The 17,747-nt window shown below is 42.0% G+C and overlaps 2 protein-coding genes across 2 annotated transcripts; one reads left to right on the forward strand and one right to left on the reverse strand.

Moving 5' to 3' along the window:
• Positions 1 to 371: 371 nt before the first annotated feature.
• On the reverse strand, positions 372 to 2,485 carry LOC121879461. Its single transcript, XM_042386113.1, has 3 exons — positions 2,319 to 2,485; positions 1,195 to 1,306; positions 372 to 958 (listed from the first exon to the last, which is right to left on the reverse strand). Exons 1-3 carry the CDS (start codon positions 2,358 to 2,360, stop codon positions 468 to 470), a joined length of 645 nt encoding a protein of 214 aa, XP_042242047.1. The 5' UTR covers positions 2,361 to 2,485; the 3' UTR covers positions 372 to 467.
• Positions 2,486 to 4,996: 2,511 nt separating this feature from the next.
• Positions 4,997 to 10,803, forward strand: LOC121879468. Its single transcript, XM_042386116.1, has 4 exons — positions 4,997 to 5,103; positions 5,957 to 6,120; positions 10,099 to 10,208; positions 10,416 to 10,803. Exons 1-4 carry the CDS (start codon positions 5,065 to 5,067, stop codon positions 10,751 to 10,753), a joined length of 651 nt encoding a protein of 216 aa, XP_042242050.1. The 5' UTR covers positions 4,997 to 5,064; the 3' UTR covers positions 10,754 to 10,803.
• Positions 10,804 to 17,747: the final 6,944 nt, after the last annotated feature.

A 17,747-nucleotide genomic window follows, 5' to 3' on the forward strand; every position in this document is an offset into this window, starting at 1 on the left:
CCTTATAAGGACTGAATAATATATTGCTGAAGAAACTTCTGCCAAACTACTGTAGCATGTTGCTGTCATTAGAATTTGAAGGTTAAGATTTTGAATTTATTACTAACAGAACAAGGAACATTACTCTTAATACTGGAAATATCTTGTCGTTGTTATCCAGACTGTAAATTTTGTATCTCTTCATGTTAACAGGTGAATTTCTATATCACGTTATCAGCAGAATTATCATAAATTTATATATGTTCCATCTAGAACAATTTTGAATGATGATATTTTTCTATTCTTAAAATTTAATGAACTTATGTGTAAATAAAAAATACAGGAAGAATGTAAGATATTAACCCTGTTGTTTAAAATATTAAAACAATCTGTTAAATAAGAATATGATTATTTTATGATTTTTTTAAATACTCCTTATATTCACATATTCAACACCAGTCTTATATTGTAGAAGTTAAATTTACAAATTATGTTTGACAGTCAACAATACATTCAGCGTCTGATTCACAGTAGTGAGAGACTCTGTTGAACACCCCGTCGTGTGGGCAGGTGCCAAGAATAGCATCTGGAGGACTACACTGGTAGAAATTGTGACAGTCAAAAGGATCCGGCACTTTCTCACCATTAGCAACACAGTGAGGCTTGCAGATGTCGCAGTATCCGTAGCAGACACTGTCGTCGTCAACACAATCCCCTGTCCTGAAGTTGAAGTAGCCTGCATCAGAGGGACAGTCCTGCTGTAATAAGTGGCCGTCGTCGAGGCAGACGTAATAGATAGAGCAGTCAAAGGGATCGGGTGTGAGCTGGCCGGCATGTTCACAGTATGGTACACAGGGATTACAAAGGGGGGAGCAGAAGCCCACCGGGGCACCTGATATGGGTTCACATCTCGAACGATGGTATTCAAAGTAATCACCATCCGTGCAGTCTTCGGGCTCCGTCGATGGGATTACCTGGCCTAATAAAAAAAGAATATTTAAAAACTTGGAGACAAAAAATTGTCGACTTAGATACAGCTCACGTTTGTACCTTCTACTGTAATAAGCCTTTAGAGATTACTGTCCATCTGTGGCTTGATATGTTAATTGTACTTGAACACTGATGAACGATGACACGGCAGAATTAAGTAGGATTTTAAAATACAGAATTATAGGTAAATCAGAATATGTGAGAAAGTTTAGACTGGGTACTCACCACCTGCGTTGATGCACACGTAGTATTTTGTACAGTCTGTGGGGTCCCTCACCTTATCTCCAGCTTTATGGCCTGAACAGTATGGGGCACAAGCCTGTATACTTTCCCTCACCTGTAAAAAATGGAAAAAGTTATATAATGTACGTCAGTGTATGACGGCTCAAGTGTTCACAAATAATACACGTGATAAAAGAGAATGATTCTCAAGGAAAAGTCGAGATAATAAAACAGCCAAAATATAGATAAATTGTAAAACAAATAACTTCCATAAAACGTATATTGTAGGAGTATAAATCACCACGGTTTGTTCTGACTTTAATATTTTGTTCTTTTTTGTCAGCAATGTTTAAGCATTGATGATTGTAATACTGTTTGCAAGTCCGAGTTGGATATTTGATTACAATAAATTATTAAAGAATTTTAAGTTCATTTTTTTAATATATTGAAATCATAACCGATGTTAATACTTAGGTTGTAGGATCGTCTATACAATATGTACGATAATATTACTTTAAGAACACGACAAACCAAGTGTTGATATCCTCACACAGATTCGCCCAGAGTTAGTGCACTGTAACTCGTCTCAACTAACTAGAATGACGTTTAAGATGCAATTAAATACATTTTCTAGTATTATGTTTACTGTACTTTGTTTTAGTAAAGTTAAAATTTCATTGTTTTTCAGATTGACAGACGAAACATATCGTCGAAAGTACAAAATCTTTCTAATGTTGAGTAGCGTCTGACTAGAGTAGTGCCCTCTGTGAGCGTGTTTCAAGTTAGTGTGAGTAATTGTTGTGTGGAACTACGTCCCTCCTGGCATCCACACCTTCACGCCTCAGTGGGGAGGTAACAGGATCTTCAACACACACACACGTATAACTATAATATGATACATAAAATCTATATAATTTGTCTACATTTGCTTATTATGCTACCAGAGCAACTTAAAACACAATGTGATTATGAATTCTACAGTAAATACGTAATGGATATATTAATACATTTTACCAAATCTAATTAATGCTTTAGAGGGCCATGGCCACATAGAAAAACTTTTGTATTACAGTACAGTTCTTTGTATTGTACAATGCATTAGTAATAGAAATGCCTCTTTTACGTACCAGGAGGGTAAGGATGAGAGTTATGGGAAGTGCTGACAACATTTCTCTGATGCTGTTGCTGGCTCTGGTAACACTGCCACACTGGACCCACGTAATATATCTGTGTGTGGTTGCTGACGCATGCGCAGTCGCCTCTCCCGATCCAATGACATCTGATATGTGTTGACTTTACCAACAATATTAGAGATAAAATTTCAAGAATTTCCTCCGATAGAATATCTATGATTTTTTACGTTAAATATTGATATTCGCCTTCTAAGCGTTAACAAGTCGCTGATTCTTTTGGAAATTCAATGGAATATGGTAAAAAAAATCACTTAAACATTGTTTGCCATTATAAGATCGCCAAATTATAACTAAAGTTGGAGAGGTAAGATTTGGATAGATTAGGTTTGATTAGATTTTAATTAAAACTATTTATTTGCATGTATTACGATGATCTACTTAATTGTCTATGACCAGTCAGAAATCACTATAGGTGCGCGTGATCCAGGTATATGCTATTAACCACAAGGAAAAAGAAAACACGAAGTTCCCAAGCGCTTTCGTGTAATTCACATCTTCAGGGGTGAGTACAGACTAAGAAGAAGTACAGAACATGTTATATATATACAGAGGAGGGTGAGATAAAGTCCACAGTGGTCAGGTATATGTAATGACCCCACTAATCTTCACAAAAGCACGACAGCGGTCGGTAGAGGAGTCAGGTCAGAGGGTAAGCTGCCTCAACCTTCTCACCTGGTTACAAATCTTCTTAATTAAGAAATTATCCAATTTGTACATACCATTACTTAAATTCATGTTGACGGATTCGGTATGTTTAATGAGACTAGATTCTATAATGTTCGTACCGTCAATTGAATTACATGGTAATATTGAGGAGGCATTATCCCAGTCAATGCAATGCTTGTTATCCCTCAAATGAACAAACAGAGCATTGGATTCCTGGCCTGTCCTAACACTATATTTATGTTGTTTATGTCTAGTTACAAGATCTTTACCTGTCTGGCCTAAGTAAAACATATTACATTCCTTGCAAGGAACCTTATAAATGCAGCCACTTGTATTGTTGGGGGAGTTCTTGATTAACATTTGTTTAACAGCACACGCTGTGACCAGTCTGCGGTAAACAGGGAGGCAACGGGGTCGATAGCATTCACGTTTTCACTGTAAAGTTAGGTTCCCATTCACAGCTGGGTAGCCTGAGGGTGCCTAAGCGAGAACCAGTGTAATGCAGAAGGCGCATCCACTTGGCCGCCGCGCCAAAGAGACTAGTCTAAATATTTAATACACTGGAGATGAGTCAAGGTCAAAATGATAGGTCAGAGGTCGTTTAGCCAAATATGTCTTACAGTACAAATTAAATCCCGGTAACCAACTGTGGACTCTCATGACTGTCTTATGGTGTCTAGTTCGTCTTGTAGTTATTTGTCTCAGTGTTACTGACGACATTATTCGGAAATTATCTCGATCTGTCTGACCCTGTGTTTGTAGTCTGTCTCTTCTCTTTGCTGCTGAACAAGTGATAATTGTTGGACTCCCATATATAGGTGGTGTTTGACCAGAGAAAATGGGAGGGCAAAAGGGTTCTTTAGCGACAGTCTTTCGCGAAAGAATTTATATGTTAGGTAGTAGGCAGCCATCACACAGGGAGGAGGTACTACCGCCTGGGAAAATATTGGAAGCATAATGTGTTGTCTAATGATAGACCCTGCTGCCATATGGCAAAATTTTTTTTTTTACCAAATTCCAGGTTGCTGATGTGACTTTCTGCCACATTTACACGCAATTGTCGGGTCTCGATTGTTTCTCTTACTTTGACAACACAACATACATAGGCTATATTGTTTCTCACTATTGATATTTTTTTAATTTTTGTATTTATTTACTGTCCTTTATTATTATTATTATTATTATTATTATTATTATTATTATTATTATTATTATTATTATTATTATTTCGCCCCAGGTTGGCTAATCCCATAAATAAGGCAGCCACTTTAGAAATACAGGAGTTTAATTGACTTGCTGGCTGCCTGTACCCTTTCTTATAATTAAGGTTCATTGTATATTTTCGTAGTTGATTGATGGAAGTTGTTTTCATTATTGCCTTCGCCATCGTAGTTCATTGACGAAGTTGAATGTCTTTTATGTCAGTAACCGAAATATTAAAAAAAAAAAAAGAATTTATTAATTCCAATGAAGCTCTGCAAGTGTCTGAAAGTTGGTAAAACATAAACTGATTTAATTTTTGATAATCAAGGGTGAGAAGTTAAGGTCACACGCCAAGGTCTAAGTGAAGGATTGACTCTTAAGGTTTCAGGAGAAAATAAATGAAAGTTTATTAGTCAAAGGGGTAATGTACAAGGTAACATAACCTAAGTATGTAAGCCAAGACAATAAACCAAGTACAGTATATAGATATAGTAGAAGGTGGAAGGAGGTATACTACTCCTCGACCTCTACTCCAACCCCAGTCGTTGCTGGGAGGAAAACCTCATCAGTACCCGAAGGTTCCTCAGGGTACACCGGGAAATCTGCCTCTTATCACCCGGGTAGCATTTTTTTCCCCACGAAGATTTCCTCAAGTGGGGGTGCAGGCGAGGTGGTGGGTAACAGCGGGAGGTATTAGTGCCAAGTGTCAGCGGTTAGGCCATGTGGGAAGGATGGCACCTGACTCACAGTGTGAACAGTGTTATAAGACGCCAGCGGGGTGACATGACCACATTACACACAACCCTTCATCATGAGACTCTTGCTTCTTGTCACAACTCTGCTCCTTCTGGTATGGTTGATCTCTTGGTTATTCACGATAACATTGAATTATGTCGCTTTAATGGTCTCGTTAAAGCATACGTAATGATTGGGAACTTAAATCGATAGTCATTAACCCTTCCACACTTATCTCTACATTTTGTCAGCAATAACACGAAATAATTCAGTTAGAAACCCCATATTCTAATAGTTATTTGATATACATATTTATCCTAACCCTATCGTTGTAAAGAAAAAATCATATAAGTACATATTATCAAAGTTAATATAAAAGAATTCCCATCTCCATGTGTTTACTACTATCTTGGGTACACTAATATTCTTTGTGTTTATGTCCATGGGAAGGTTTGAGGTCGCAGCATCTGTCTACACTGAGCTAGACTGATAACTTGTCCAACACTTTATACAACTTAAATAAGTACGGTTAATAGTCAACCCCCGAGTAACACTTTACTCGTCTACCGTACCCCTAGTAACACAACACCTGTCTGCCGTACCCCTAGTAACACACTACTCGTCTGCCGTGCCCCCAGTAATACACTACTCGTTTGCCATACCCCCAGTAACACACTACTCGTCTGCCGTACCCCCAGTTACATACTACTCGTCTGCCGTACCCCCAGTTACACACAACTCGTCTGCCGTACCCCTAGTAACACACTACTCGTCTGCCGTACCCCCAGTAACACACTACTCGTCTGCCGTACCCCCAGTAACACACTAATCGTCTGCCGTACCCCTAGTAACACATTACTCGCCTGCCATACCCCCAGTAACACACTAATCGTCTGCTGTACCCCCAGTAACACACTACTCGTCTGCTGTACCCCCAGTAACACACTAATCGTCTGCCGTACCCCTAGGCGGCGTTGGCGTCAGCACAGCTGTGTGTACCTGACTGCACGAACATGCATGAGGGAGATAAGGTATTCGACCCCACCAACTGCCTCCGCTTCTACTACTGCAGCGACCCCGACAATAATGGTCACCTGGTGCCCTCATCCGAGCCAATTACCTGTCCTGAAGGGTGAGTCATTACCTGCTGGATCATCGTCATACACACCTGTACAGTTATATAACCATGTGTTTTTTACAAGGTCTCATGCAGGTAACAATGCAATCACACGTTGTCGTAGAGACATAACACTTATCCTTACTCAGATTATACAGTTATTCTTGGATAGACTCTGAAATGATCATACACACGAACACATATACACACACTACTACTACTACTACTACTACAACTATTACTACTACTATTTTTTTTAACGTGGCCTCCAGTCTCCCCCAATAACCACACCTTCGCCGCCATTTTATTACCTTAAAATTAACTATCCTAATACAAAAGTAGCTATCCTAGCTGTGTTGAGCAGCAGATCTATGCAGCATTCATAAACTGTTGCCTCCTAGTCATTATCTGCAATTGTTGTCGGCTTTGGGGCCGATGCTAGCATTCCTCTGATGAAGAGCAAAGCCGACCTAAGGAGAGAGAAGGACAGTCGACATCTCATCCAGGCTGTAGCATTACTTCTGGGCTGCTGCTTCTGTTCGGAGATCACCTCCGTGAGTCTGGCGTAGAAACATCTTGCACTTGGTCCCATCCCACCAGAGGTTGTGAACACTAGAGGAGTGAAGCTGCCTTGATCAACGTTTTGAATTCTCTCCCCATATGCCCTTATCTTGTCGTTCTCGTTCCTCCTGTGTGCAGCATCGAGAGCTAGGTTACGGTGACATGCGGCCATGGGATAAAAAATCCTGATGTCGAAGAAGGCTCGCTGTCCCCGCGTCCAGAATCCTCGAGCACTGACGTCAACACGGGCTTCGTTGGATGTGTTTGAAGTCCTATGTTGGAAATTCTCACCGTCCAATGGAAGGAGTGTCGGTTCTACCCTGACATCACGACAGATTTCCTTCAACATATTTGCTGTGAGATCCCTTACTTCGTCATGCCTCATGCATATGAAGCCCCCTTTCTTGCACACCATGGCGTGATCGACGTCATAGGAAGAGCCACACACGCATTGGGAGGGCAAACCTTCTACTTGCCTTTTGTACCTTAGAGCATTGGCATCTGTAAATTCTTGTTTATTGAGACTGAAACCATTTGCCCTTATCGGTAACGTAGTTAACCAGTTCGAGGCGCCCACCTCCTGCGCTATAGCTACTTTTTTTTTCAAATTCTCTGGGACTTGCAGCATCAGTTGCTGCAACTTATCACTTTGGCCGTGCTGTCGTTCTGTCGTAATGGACCTTCGAATCTTGTTTACTTCACTGGTTTCCACCTCCCCTGTTGCGTCCTGAGCTATTATGTGGTCCGTGAGGGCTGCCGTGAGCTTAACTGAGTTTTGATGCTCGGTAGCAGCAATCTCCTCTGGATTGGTCAAACCCATTCCTCCCAGTCTCGGTGGTAGTGCAAGGAGTGATCTTTCTGCTGGGGTTAAGTGAGGGTGTTTCACTAATTTGGGAATGAAATTGACGCTGATAGCTTTTTCCAGAGGGCTGGGAAGGGGACCAATATCAGGGATAGTGCGCATCAGGTAGTTCCAGCGATGCTTGACTCCATGGGTGAATGCCGCAAAAGCCGCATGAGGCTCTGCGTTAGCAATCTCAGACAGCGCTTGGATTTCCCTAACCCACTCATTCACCTTTCCCGTTACGTATTCGGTCTTGAAGTCCGTCATGCCGATTACTGCGCCTAGGTGTCTTTGGCCATCCTTTGTTATTTTGACCTCTCTTCCACCGAACTCCTCCATTGCCCAATCACAATGTTCTGGCTTCAGAATGAGGAAGGACTTGCTGGCGTTTAGGTGGTACCCTATTTGTGGACCTCGTGATGTTATCAGGTCCCGCCACTTTTTGATGTCCTCCACTTTTCCTGCTCCTGTAAGGTCGTAAGCGTGCGCCACTTGCTTGACCTCAGTTGTTTAAAATTTTATTGTGTGTTGGAGCACGGATAGGCCTATTGTGTATATTACCATTGCAACAGGGTTCCCCTGCGTTGTTCCCTCGGTTGACTGTATGATGGTATCACCTCTTAGAGCCTTGTTGTTTACTACTGTATATAGAGGTCTGATGGATTTCTATAGGAGTTTTCAACATACATTGCAAAGCTTGGACTCTTGATCTTGATGTTGTGTAGTGCGGCCTTGTGGTTAAGTATGTTGAATGCGTTTGAAGCATCCACCAGGAGAACGGCCTCACAATCATGCTGCTCAAATATCGTTCTCATGGCGTGAATGGCAGCTTCCCCTCCAGCCTGGTGGCTATCTCCCTCCTAAACCTAAACTTATCCAACTTAAATCCGTTGCTACGAGTCCTATCCTGCCCGGATATTATAAGAACTTTATCTATATCCCCTTTATTGATTCCTTTCACCCACTTAAATACTTCTATCATATCTCCCCGCACTCTTCGTCTTTCTAGGGAATGCAAGTTTAGTTTCTTTAACCTATCCTGATATGGAAGGTTTCTAAGTCCCGGAATCATCTTTGTCATTCTTCGCTGCACCGACTCTAGTGAATTGATATCCATACTATAATAAGGGCACCAGAACTGAACCGCATAATCGAGGTGCGGCCGGACTATCGCAAGATATAGTTGCAATAAGACCTCTGCACTCTTGTTACTTACACTTCTAGATATAAAACCCAATACTCTGTTTGCCTTATTTCGAACATTAACGCACTGTTTTCTAGGCCGTAGGTCCGGGCTTACACGTACCCCTAGGGCTCTTTCACAAGTCAACATCTCTAGGTTGATGTTGTTAAGGCTGTATACATTATCAGTATTTGTTCTTCCAATATTAAGAACATAAGAACATAAGAAAGTGGGATACTGCAGGAGGCCGACTGGCCCATACAGGGCAGATCCCTTTCACACCCATCCCAGCACTTCCATGTGCCTATCCAACTTCGTCTTGAAGCTCCCTAGCGTCCCCGATCCTACTATAGCACTCGGTAGCCTATTCCACATATCCACAACTCTATTACCAAACCAGTGTTGAATTTCATTTGCCATTTTTCCACCCCTGCAGTTTATTTAGATCCTCCTGTAATGCATTTGCATCCTTCCCTGAATTAATCTGCCGCCCTATTTTGGTGTCAACCGCAAACTTGCTTATGTCACTGGTGATCCCAGTATCTAGATCGTTTATGTAGATTGTGAACATGAGTGGGCCTAGTGCTGACCCCTGGGGAACCCCACTGGTTACACGGCCCCACTCAGATTTAACACCATCTACGCTGACCCTCTGCGTTCTATCGGTGAGCCATGATTTTATCCAATTTAAAACTTCCCCTCGATACCATGAGCCTTAATTTTTCTCAGAAGCCTCTGATGCGGTACTCTGTCAAATGCTTTGCTAAAGTAAAAGTAAATAACATCGTAATTTTCGTCATTATCTACTACCTCGAAGACTTTCCTACACCGGGATTTATTCAGCAAAATATTCAAGTGATCAGTGAACGATTGACTACCAAACATTGTTCCTATAGTGCACTCCAAGGAAAAGCACAAGCACACAGCAGTGTAATACTGAGTGTGGCTGGATCTGACCTGACCTGACCCGCCCTCACGGCTTCACCTGACCTAACCTGAAGGATGGAGCACATCTGCATTGACCCAAGCTACTGTCTTGGCCACACACCTGTCCACCCGAATCCAGCCCATACGAGCAGGAACTGATTGCTATAAGAACAGCCCAGTCCTAACCATTGTAAAAATTATCAACACCTAATTATTATATATCATATTTTTATCACCTATGTTACTTGTACATCATTTGTAAATCAAGAGATCCATTCCCCAATTATGTAATTGTATATTTTCAGCCTTCCGGCTGCCATGCTCTTTAAACAAACCGTTAATTATTATTATTATTACAAATACGTGTGTGTATATTAATTTAAAAATCACACGTCAGCACTAATAACAATAATAATGTTGGGACGAGGTGGAGGCGTGGTGGTGACAGTGAAGGTTGAAAGTATGGGTGTTCCCTCAGGTACTACTTCAACAACGCCCGCACCGTGAAGGAGTGTGAGAGGGTAGATCCCAACAGTAACTACTGCACCGGACTCTGTAACCCCTGTTCCCTCGAATGTGGTGAACCAGGTAAGACAACTGATTCTTGAGGCTCTATGGCCTTTTCATGGTCTTTGTCTCTCTAATTTTTTGTTTCCCTTTCTCTCTCTCTCTCTCTCTCCTGCTTGTAGATATATCATGTATTATTGATGATCACTTAACTGAGTTCTTGAGAAGCTCGTATACACACCTACCGACACTGGGTGACCACAAAAGTAAACATTATTTTTATTCCAGGCACGCTGATTGCTTACCCAATGGACTGTACCAAGTATCAGATCTGCCTTGAAGATAAGCATGTCCTTCTGGCAGACTGTCCATCTGCAACTCCTTTCTTTGACTTCAAGACAGGGGATTGCACAAATGATATGTCCCTTTGCTACGACGTCTGTGACCCTTGCCAGGTGTATTGTGTCAAGAAGGGCAAAGTCCCTAACCCCCAAGACTGCATGTCCTACTACTACTGCGACCCTCCCCTGATATCAGCCTTCGACTGCCCCGACGGCGAATTCTTTAGCGTAACACTTCTCCAGTGTGAGAAGAAACACTCTGGCAACTGTACTAATATCTGTTAAGGTGTGATGTTGTGACCAGTTAGTAAATATTTAGTTTCAGAAGGAATGTTTTGGCTGTGTATATTTTTGACCTCTCATTGAATTTATACAAAATAATATCAAATAATTTCTATACGGTAAAATTTGCTCTGTTTTATTTAAGACGTCGTAACCACCATATGCAAAACAAATTATGCCTAAAGTTGGACAGGTAAGGTAAGGTCAGGTTAGATTTTCAATGAAGCTATTCATTTATATGTGTACTGATAATCTACATGATAGTCTATGGCCAATTAGAGGTTTAGGCAAATACATAGTAGTTAACAATATTAGGCAATTATCCCTATTAGTGTAACACACACACACACATATATATATATATATATATATATATATATATATATATATATATATATATATATATATATATATATATATATATCAACGACCTCACCAGCCAGGACTCGAACCCTGACCTAATGCATGGGACCATGGTGCTCCTGGCTCGTAGGTGGGTCCGCGTGTTATATGGACTAAAAATGAAATATATATATATATATATATATATATATATATATATATATATATATATATATATATATATATATATATATATATATATATATATGCAAGTAAATCACTGTAGGTGCACGTGATCCAGGTATATGCGGATAACCACGAGGAATAAAAAACACAAAGTTCCCAAGCGCTTTCGTGTAATTCACATCTTCAGGGGTGAGTACAGACTAAGGAGAAATACAAAACAAGGTATACTGTATATATACAGAGGAGGGTGAGATCAAGTCCACAATGGTCAGGTATTAGGTAGTGATCCTACTAATCTTCAAAAGCACCGCAGCAGTCGGTAGTCAGGTCAGAGGGTAAGATGACACAACCTTCTCAACTGTTTACAAATCTTCTTAATTATGAAATTATCCAGTTTGTACATACCATTACTCAAATTCATGTTGACGGATTCGGTATGTTTAATGATACTGGATTCTATAATGTTCCTACTTATGTTCTAACTTGTCTAGTTTGAGTAGAATAAATGGATTGTTTATCCCTTTTAAACCAACGATCAACAAACAATGAAGGGTACCCAAGTTTTTGCGCAATGGACTGAATGTGTTGCAGTTCTTCTTCAATAAATTCAGGGTCACAAATACGCAAACATCTCAAAAACATAGGAGAAAAAACTGACATTTTGGTAGGCTCATGGTGACTCGATAAAAAATGTATGAATCTATCTACCTGTGTAGACTTTTGTACATCTTATATTTAGAGTTATGTCCATTTCTCATGATAAGCATATCAAGAAATGGAAGGGATCCATTTATCTCTCTTTCAATTTTGAAGGTAATCCTAGGGACAAGATCATTAAGCTTGCCTAAAAATTCCATTGGGTCACTGTTTCTAGGCCATAGACAAAGCACATCATCTACATATCTATATCATGGAGGAATAAAGTCACTCACGAAGTCCATTGTAGTCATAGGAGGTGGGTAGCTGACTCAGGTGCAGTACAAAACCATGGTGGTCAATCAGGTTGGTTTGCTTCTAAGGGTAAGGCATCTACTAAGATATTGTGTTCTCCTTTAATATGTGAGCGACAAGGGTGAGGTCGTCTGCATTATGAAGTTCAGTAATGGAAGCTGCTGACACATTTGTTCCTGCCTGGAATCGTGTTATGTTGAAAAGACCCTTCATTCGGTACTCGATGTCCACCCCACTGGCCAAATTAGCACTGGCACGAGTAAGAGAGGCAGCCAAGAAAATGGAAGAGAGTTGGTGCCAGTTTACATCATTGTTTTACCCCTGTTTGGATGGGGAAGAACTCAGACTGGGTGCCATTGTGCAGGACACTGCTGTTCAATGTTCATGCCATTGTGGAGTTTTCTCACAATGATGATGAATGTTGGTGGGCAGCCAAAACAGCTGAGGATCGCCAGAGGACTTCCCTGTTGACCGAATCGAAGGCCTTGGTTTGGTCGATGAAGACAATGCACAGGTCACGACGCTGTTTTCTGTACTTTTCCTGTATCTGGAGGGCAGCAAAGATCATGTCAGTGATGCTACGTGGTGTCTAAAACCACATTGAGATTCTGGGAAAAGGTTTTGCACCTCAGGAACAAGTTTGTTTAGGAGGACTTGGGCGATAATCTTGCCAGCTACAGAAAGCAGTGAGATCTCATGGTAGTTGCCACAGTTTCACCAGTTTTCCTTGTTCTTATAAATATTGACGATGGAGGCGTCTTTGAGAGCTTGGAGGATTTCCTCCCATTCCCATATACTCTCCAGGAGAAAGTGGAGATGGCTGGTAAGCAGAGATCTTTCTGCTTTTCACACCTCGGCTGGGATTCCATCAGGCCCTGAGGCTTTGCTATTTTAATCTGTTTGATGGCAGTAGCTACCTCATCCAGGGATGGAGGATAGCTGAGGTGGATCAGCTCTGGATGCTGAGGGACCTGCTGGGTAGTCAGGACATCCATATCGTTATTTTGGTTGAGCAGCGAATGGTAGTGCTTTTTCCATCACTGAAGGATGCCTTCTTCATCTTTAATTACGGTGTTACCGTCCGATGAGCAGAGGGAGGCTGCCCCATGATTGACTAGCCCATTAAATGTTTTAGTTGAATTTAAAAATTCACGCATCTTGTGCTGATCTGCAAGTTTTTGTTTTTCACATGCTTTATTTTTAATCCATTCGTTCTTTAGAGTGCGAAGTTTGCACTGGGCTGCCACTTTCTTCTTGCGGAAGGTATTAGCTTTGGTCCGAGACCGAGGATTGTTCTGCCAGTCAGTTAAAGCAGCACATTTTTCATCGACAAGTGCATTGATTTCTGGGTCATTTTCATTGAACCAGTCCTTTGAGTATTCTTTCGATCTGGCCAAGGGTCTCTCTGCGTGTTTTGTCATGACAGTGTCGAGAATATCCCATTTGGCACTGGGAATTGGGTTGTTTGTTGTCGGGTCGTTTATCAGCCCATGTTCAACCTGCTATCTGAAAGAATGTACTACCACTGGATCCTCCAGACTCTTAGTGTTAAAACCTCTTCTGGAGGATTGCTGCCTTTTCCATTTTGGGGCGACGAGAAGTGAGAGCTTGGCTCTGACGAGCCGATGATCACACAATCACACACACAAATATATACACAAATCACACACACGCACACACACACACACACACATACACACTACTACAACAACTACTACTACTACTACTACTACTTTTTTTTTTTTTTTTTTTTTTTTTTTAAATGGCCTCCAGCCTCCCCAATAGCCACACCTTCGCCACCATTTATTTACCTTAATATTAAATATCCTAATACATAAGAAGCTATCCTATCTGTGTTAAATTAGTTGAGCCGCAGATCTATGGCATTCAGTGACTGTAGCCTCATAGTCAATATCTGCAGCAGTTGTCGGAGTAGGGGCAGAAGCTCTCGTTCCCCTGAGGCAAAGCAAAGCCGACCGAAGGAGAGAGAAAGACAGTCGACATCTCATCCAGGCTGTAACATAACTTCTGGGATGCTGCTTCTGTTCGGAGATCAACTCCGCGAGTCTGGCGTAGAAACATCTTGCACTTGGGCCCATCCCACCAGAGGTTGTGAACACTAGAGGAGTGAAGCTGCCTTGATCAACGTTTTGAATTCTCTCCCCATATGCCCTTCTCTTGTCGTTCTCGTTCCTCCTGTGTGCAGCATCGAGAGCTAGGTTACGGTGACATGCGGCCATGGGATCAAAAATCCTGATGTCGAAGAAAGCTCGCTGTCCCCGTGTCCAGAATCCTCGAGCACTGACGTCCACGCGGGCTTCGTTAGATGTGTTTGAAGTCCTGTGTTGGAAGATCTCGCCATCCAATGGAAGGAGGGTCGGTTCTACCATGACGTCCCGGCAGATTTCCTTCAACATATTTGCTGTGAGATTCCTTACCTCGTCATGCCTCATGCATATGAAGCCCCCTTCTTGCAGACCATGGCGTGATCGCCATCATAGGAAGAGCCACACACGCATTGGGAGGGCAAACTTTCTACTGGCCAACCGTACCTTAGAGCAATGGCATCTGTAAATTCTTGTTTATTAAGACTGAAACCATTTGCCCTTATCGGTAACGTAGTTAACCAGTTCAAGGCGCCCACCTCCTGCGCTATAGCTACTTTTTTTTTCAAATTTTCTGGAACCTACTACTACTACTACTACTACTACTACTACTGCTACTACTACTACTACTGCTACTACTACTAATACTAATACTAATACTAATACTACTGCTACTACTACTACTACTACTAATAATAATAATAATAATTTGCAGTCACTCTAAATCGAGTATGACGATCATCCAGGAATGATATAATGATATGAGTTACTCAGGATGTCATCTTCGTTGGTGAGTTTTAAGGTGACTAAAGTGGTCGATACAGGACCGGCAGAGTCGTTCACAAATTGTTGCACATGTGGATAGCTCCATGTACTGAGGAAGGGACGGTGACAGCGTCATTCCGGGTTTGGTGCTTGTCTCCCTCGGTATGCAGTCGGGCTATCTTTAAAGTATCGATACCTTCTTGTGTGGTGCTCCTCCAAGCGTTACGGTGTGGAGTAATCGTCTCCCACTTGAGGGAGTCGATTTGGCACATTTTCAGGTTCGTCTTAAGACTATCGTTATAACTTTTTATTTGCCTGACAGTAGTACGTTTACTACTTGCTACTACTATTTTGCTGTCTCTCGGAATCGAGTATGCCGATTATCCAGCTACGATACAATGATATGAGTTATTAGGGTTGTCACCTAGGTTGGTGAGTTTTGAGGTGACTAAAGAGACCGAAACGGGTCCTACAGCGTCGTTCACATTCGTTTTACATGTAGAGGGCTCCATCTACTGCGGGAGGGGCTGTGGCAGCGTCTTTCCGGCGTTGGCGCTTGTCTGCCTCGGTTTGTAGTCGGGCTAACTCGAAAGTATTGACACCTTCTCGTGTGGTGATCCTCCAAGCCGTTTCGATGTGGAGTAATCGACTCCCAGGTGAGGGGGCGATTTAGCACTTTTTCAGGTTTGTCCTAAGACTATCCTAATACCTTTTCAGTTTCCCGCCGGCGTTACGTTTGCTATTCGTTAGGTGACTGTAAAGTAGCTGCTTTGGTAATATGGCTAGTCAAACGTAGTTGTTCATGGATATTGGTAGCCTCGATGCCTCAACAGTTGGTGTCAGCAAGAATACTGGCATTTGTTCTCTTGTCTTCCCAGCGAACTCGGAGGATGGAGCGTAGACTACTTTGGTGAAAGTTTTCAAGTGCCTTGAGGTGCGTCCTGTGTGTGACCCATGTCTCATTGCCATATAGCAGGGTGAGGAGGACCACTGCTCGATATACATGCAGCTTTGTAGATAATTTCAGCTCCCTACAGCTGAAGACACGATTTCGCAGTCTGCCAAAGGCTTGAGATGCACATCTGGTCCGATGCTGAATCTCTTTTTATCGATGTCTGCTGTGGTGGACAGGCGGGAGCCGAGATACCGAAAGTGGGCAACATTAGAGAGGGTAGTGCCGTTAAGCTGGATGGATGGTGGAAGTGTGTCTGAACCAGGGGCAGGTTGAAAGAGAATCTGAGTCTTACGTACATTCACCTCAAAGCCGATGTGTGCATACGCGTCTGTGTCAGTGTTCAGGATCTCCTGTAGGTCGTGTTCAGTGTGAGCAACAAGGGTGAGGGATAATCTGAAATGTGAAATAAATAGGAAATCAAAACTGAGCGGAATACAGAAAAAAATTTAATAGAATTCATCGATGGTAGGGAAAAATTAATCACAGGAGTAATATATAGACCTCCTAATGTTGATAGAGTTAATGAGCGACTTATTTGGGACGAAATGCGCAGGGCTTCCATACATAGCAAGTCTGGATAGTAGGCGACTTTAACTTTAGCCAAATAGATTGGACTGACCTTACGGGTAACTCAGAATCAGAGGATATTCTTGAAACGATCCAGGACTGTTTCCTAAGACAACATATAACTGAACCCACCCAGGGTAATAATATACTCGATTTAGTTCTGTCGAACAGAGAAAACCTCATTAGTGATGTCGAGGTAAGGAACGAACTTGCAAACAGCGATCACAAAGAAATTAGATTCCAGTTAGAATTTCAGGACAGCCGTAAGGAAAATTCCACTAAAGTCCCAGATTTCAGAAGGGCAAACTTTGATAGTTTGAAGAGGCAGTTGAGAGAGGGGATATCCCACTTTGGGGTGAACTACATGACCTCACATGAGGTGACATCACTCAATGTACCCACAGAGGGCGACCTCAAAGGGCGCCGGTGGTAGAAGCGGTACCGTTCTTGCCTCGCAAGCAAGATGTCACGGGTTCGATTCCCGGGCCGGTGGAAGTTGTTTGGACTTACTTCCTAGTCCCCGTTAGTCCCTGTTCACCTAGCAGTAAAGTAGGTACCTGTTGTAAGTCGAAAGTTACGAATTTGTATTCAGGGAGTTGTTAGAGCTTCCAATAGCTTGATGACATAAACCACTGACTCTTCAGGCTTCTACGCCCTTAACTCATGAGACATAAAGGCAAGCATGAACTTAGCATGCTTCCTTGTTGGGCGCTGTAAACGCTTCTGTGCTTCACCTTACACAAGGATGTACGGGAGTGCCCACAAAAAAAGAGGGCGACCTCACCCTACCCTGACACCTGACGGTTGAGGATAACCTGATAACGAGATCTGAGGTTGCCGATTTCCACGAAAATTTTAATAATGAGTTACTTAATGCACTAAGGCAGTACATACCATACAAAAAACTAAGATCAAACAACAATGATTCTAAATGGATCAATAATTATTTAAAGAACATTATTGGACAAAGAATAAATCGTCACTTTTCTCCTCCTTTTTTATATTTCCTCTCCTCTCTACCCTACGTTATTCCCCTTTTCTAACTGTACCCCAGCACAAGTCATTGACACACTGTCTCTACCCCTTCCAGCTTGTTGTGTTCTCAGGGAAGCTGATAACACCACCA

The sequence above is a fragment of the Homarus americanus genome, unplaced genomic scaffold (genome assembly GCF_018991925.1).
Source record: "Homarus americanus isolate GMGI-L3 unplaced genomic scaffold, GMGI_Hamer_2.0 scaffold15169, whole genome shotgun sequence".
In the NCBI taxonomy this organism is placed as follows: domain Eukaryota; kingdom Metazoa; phylum Arthropoda; class Malacostraca; order Decapoda; family Nephropidae; genus Homarus; species Homarus americanus.

Bases quoted from the DNA above. Each gene is read 5' to 3' on its own strand.
- LOC121879461 (XM_042386113.1), bottom strand. From the start codon at position 2,360: ATGTTGTCAGCACTTCCCATAACTCTCATCCTTACCCTCCTG. The intron at 1,307-2,318 runs GTACGTAAAAGA...CATTTTTTACAG, and splicing joins CTCTCATCCTTACCCTCCTG to GTGAGGGAAAGTATACAGGC. The intron at 959-1,194 runs GTGAGTACCCAG...TTTTTTTATTAG, and splicing joins CGTGTGCATCAACGCAGGTG to GCCAGGTAATCCCATCGACG.
- LOC121879468 (XM_042386116.1), top strand. From the start codon at position 5,065: ATGAGACTCTTGCTTCTTGTCACAACTCTGCTCCTTCTG. The intron at 6,121-10,098 runs GTGAGTCATTAC...GTGTTCCCTCAG, and splicing joins CCAATTACCTGTCCTGAAGG to GTACTACTTCAACAACGCCC. The intron at 10,209-10,415 runs GTAAGACAACTG...TTTTTATTCCAG, and splicing joins CCTCGAATGTGGTGAACCAG to GCACGCTGATTGCTTACCCA.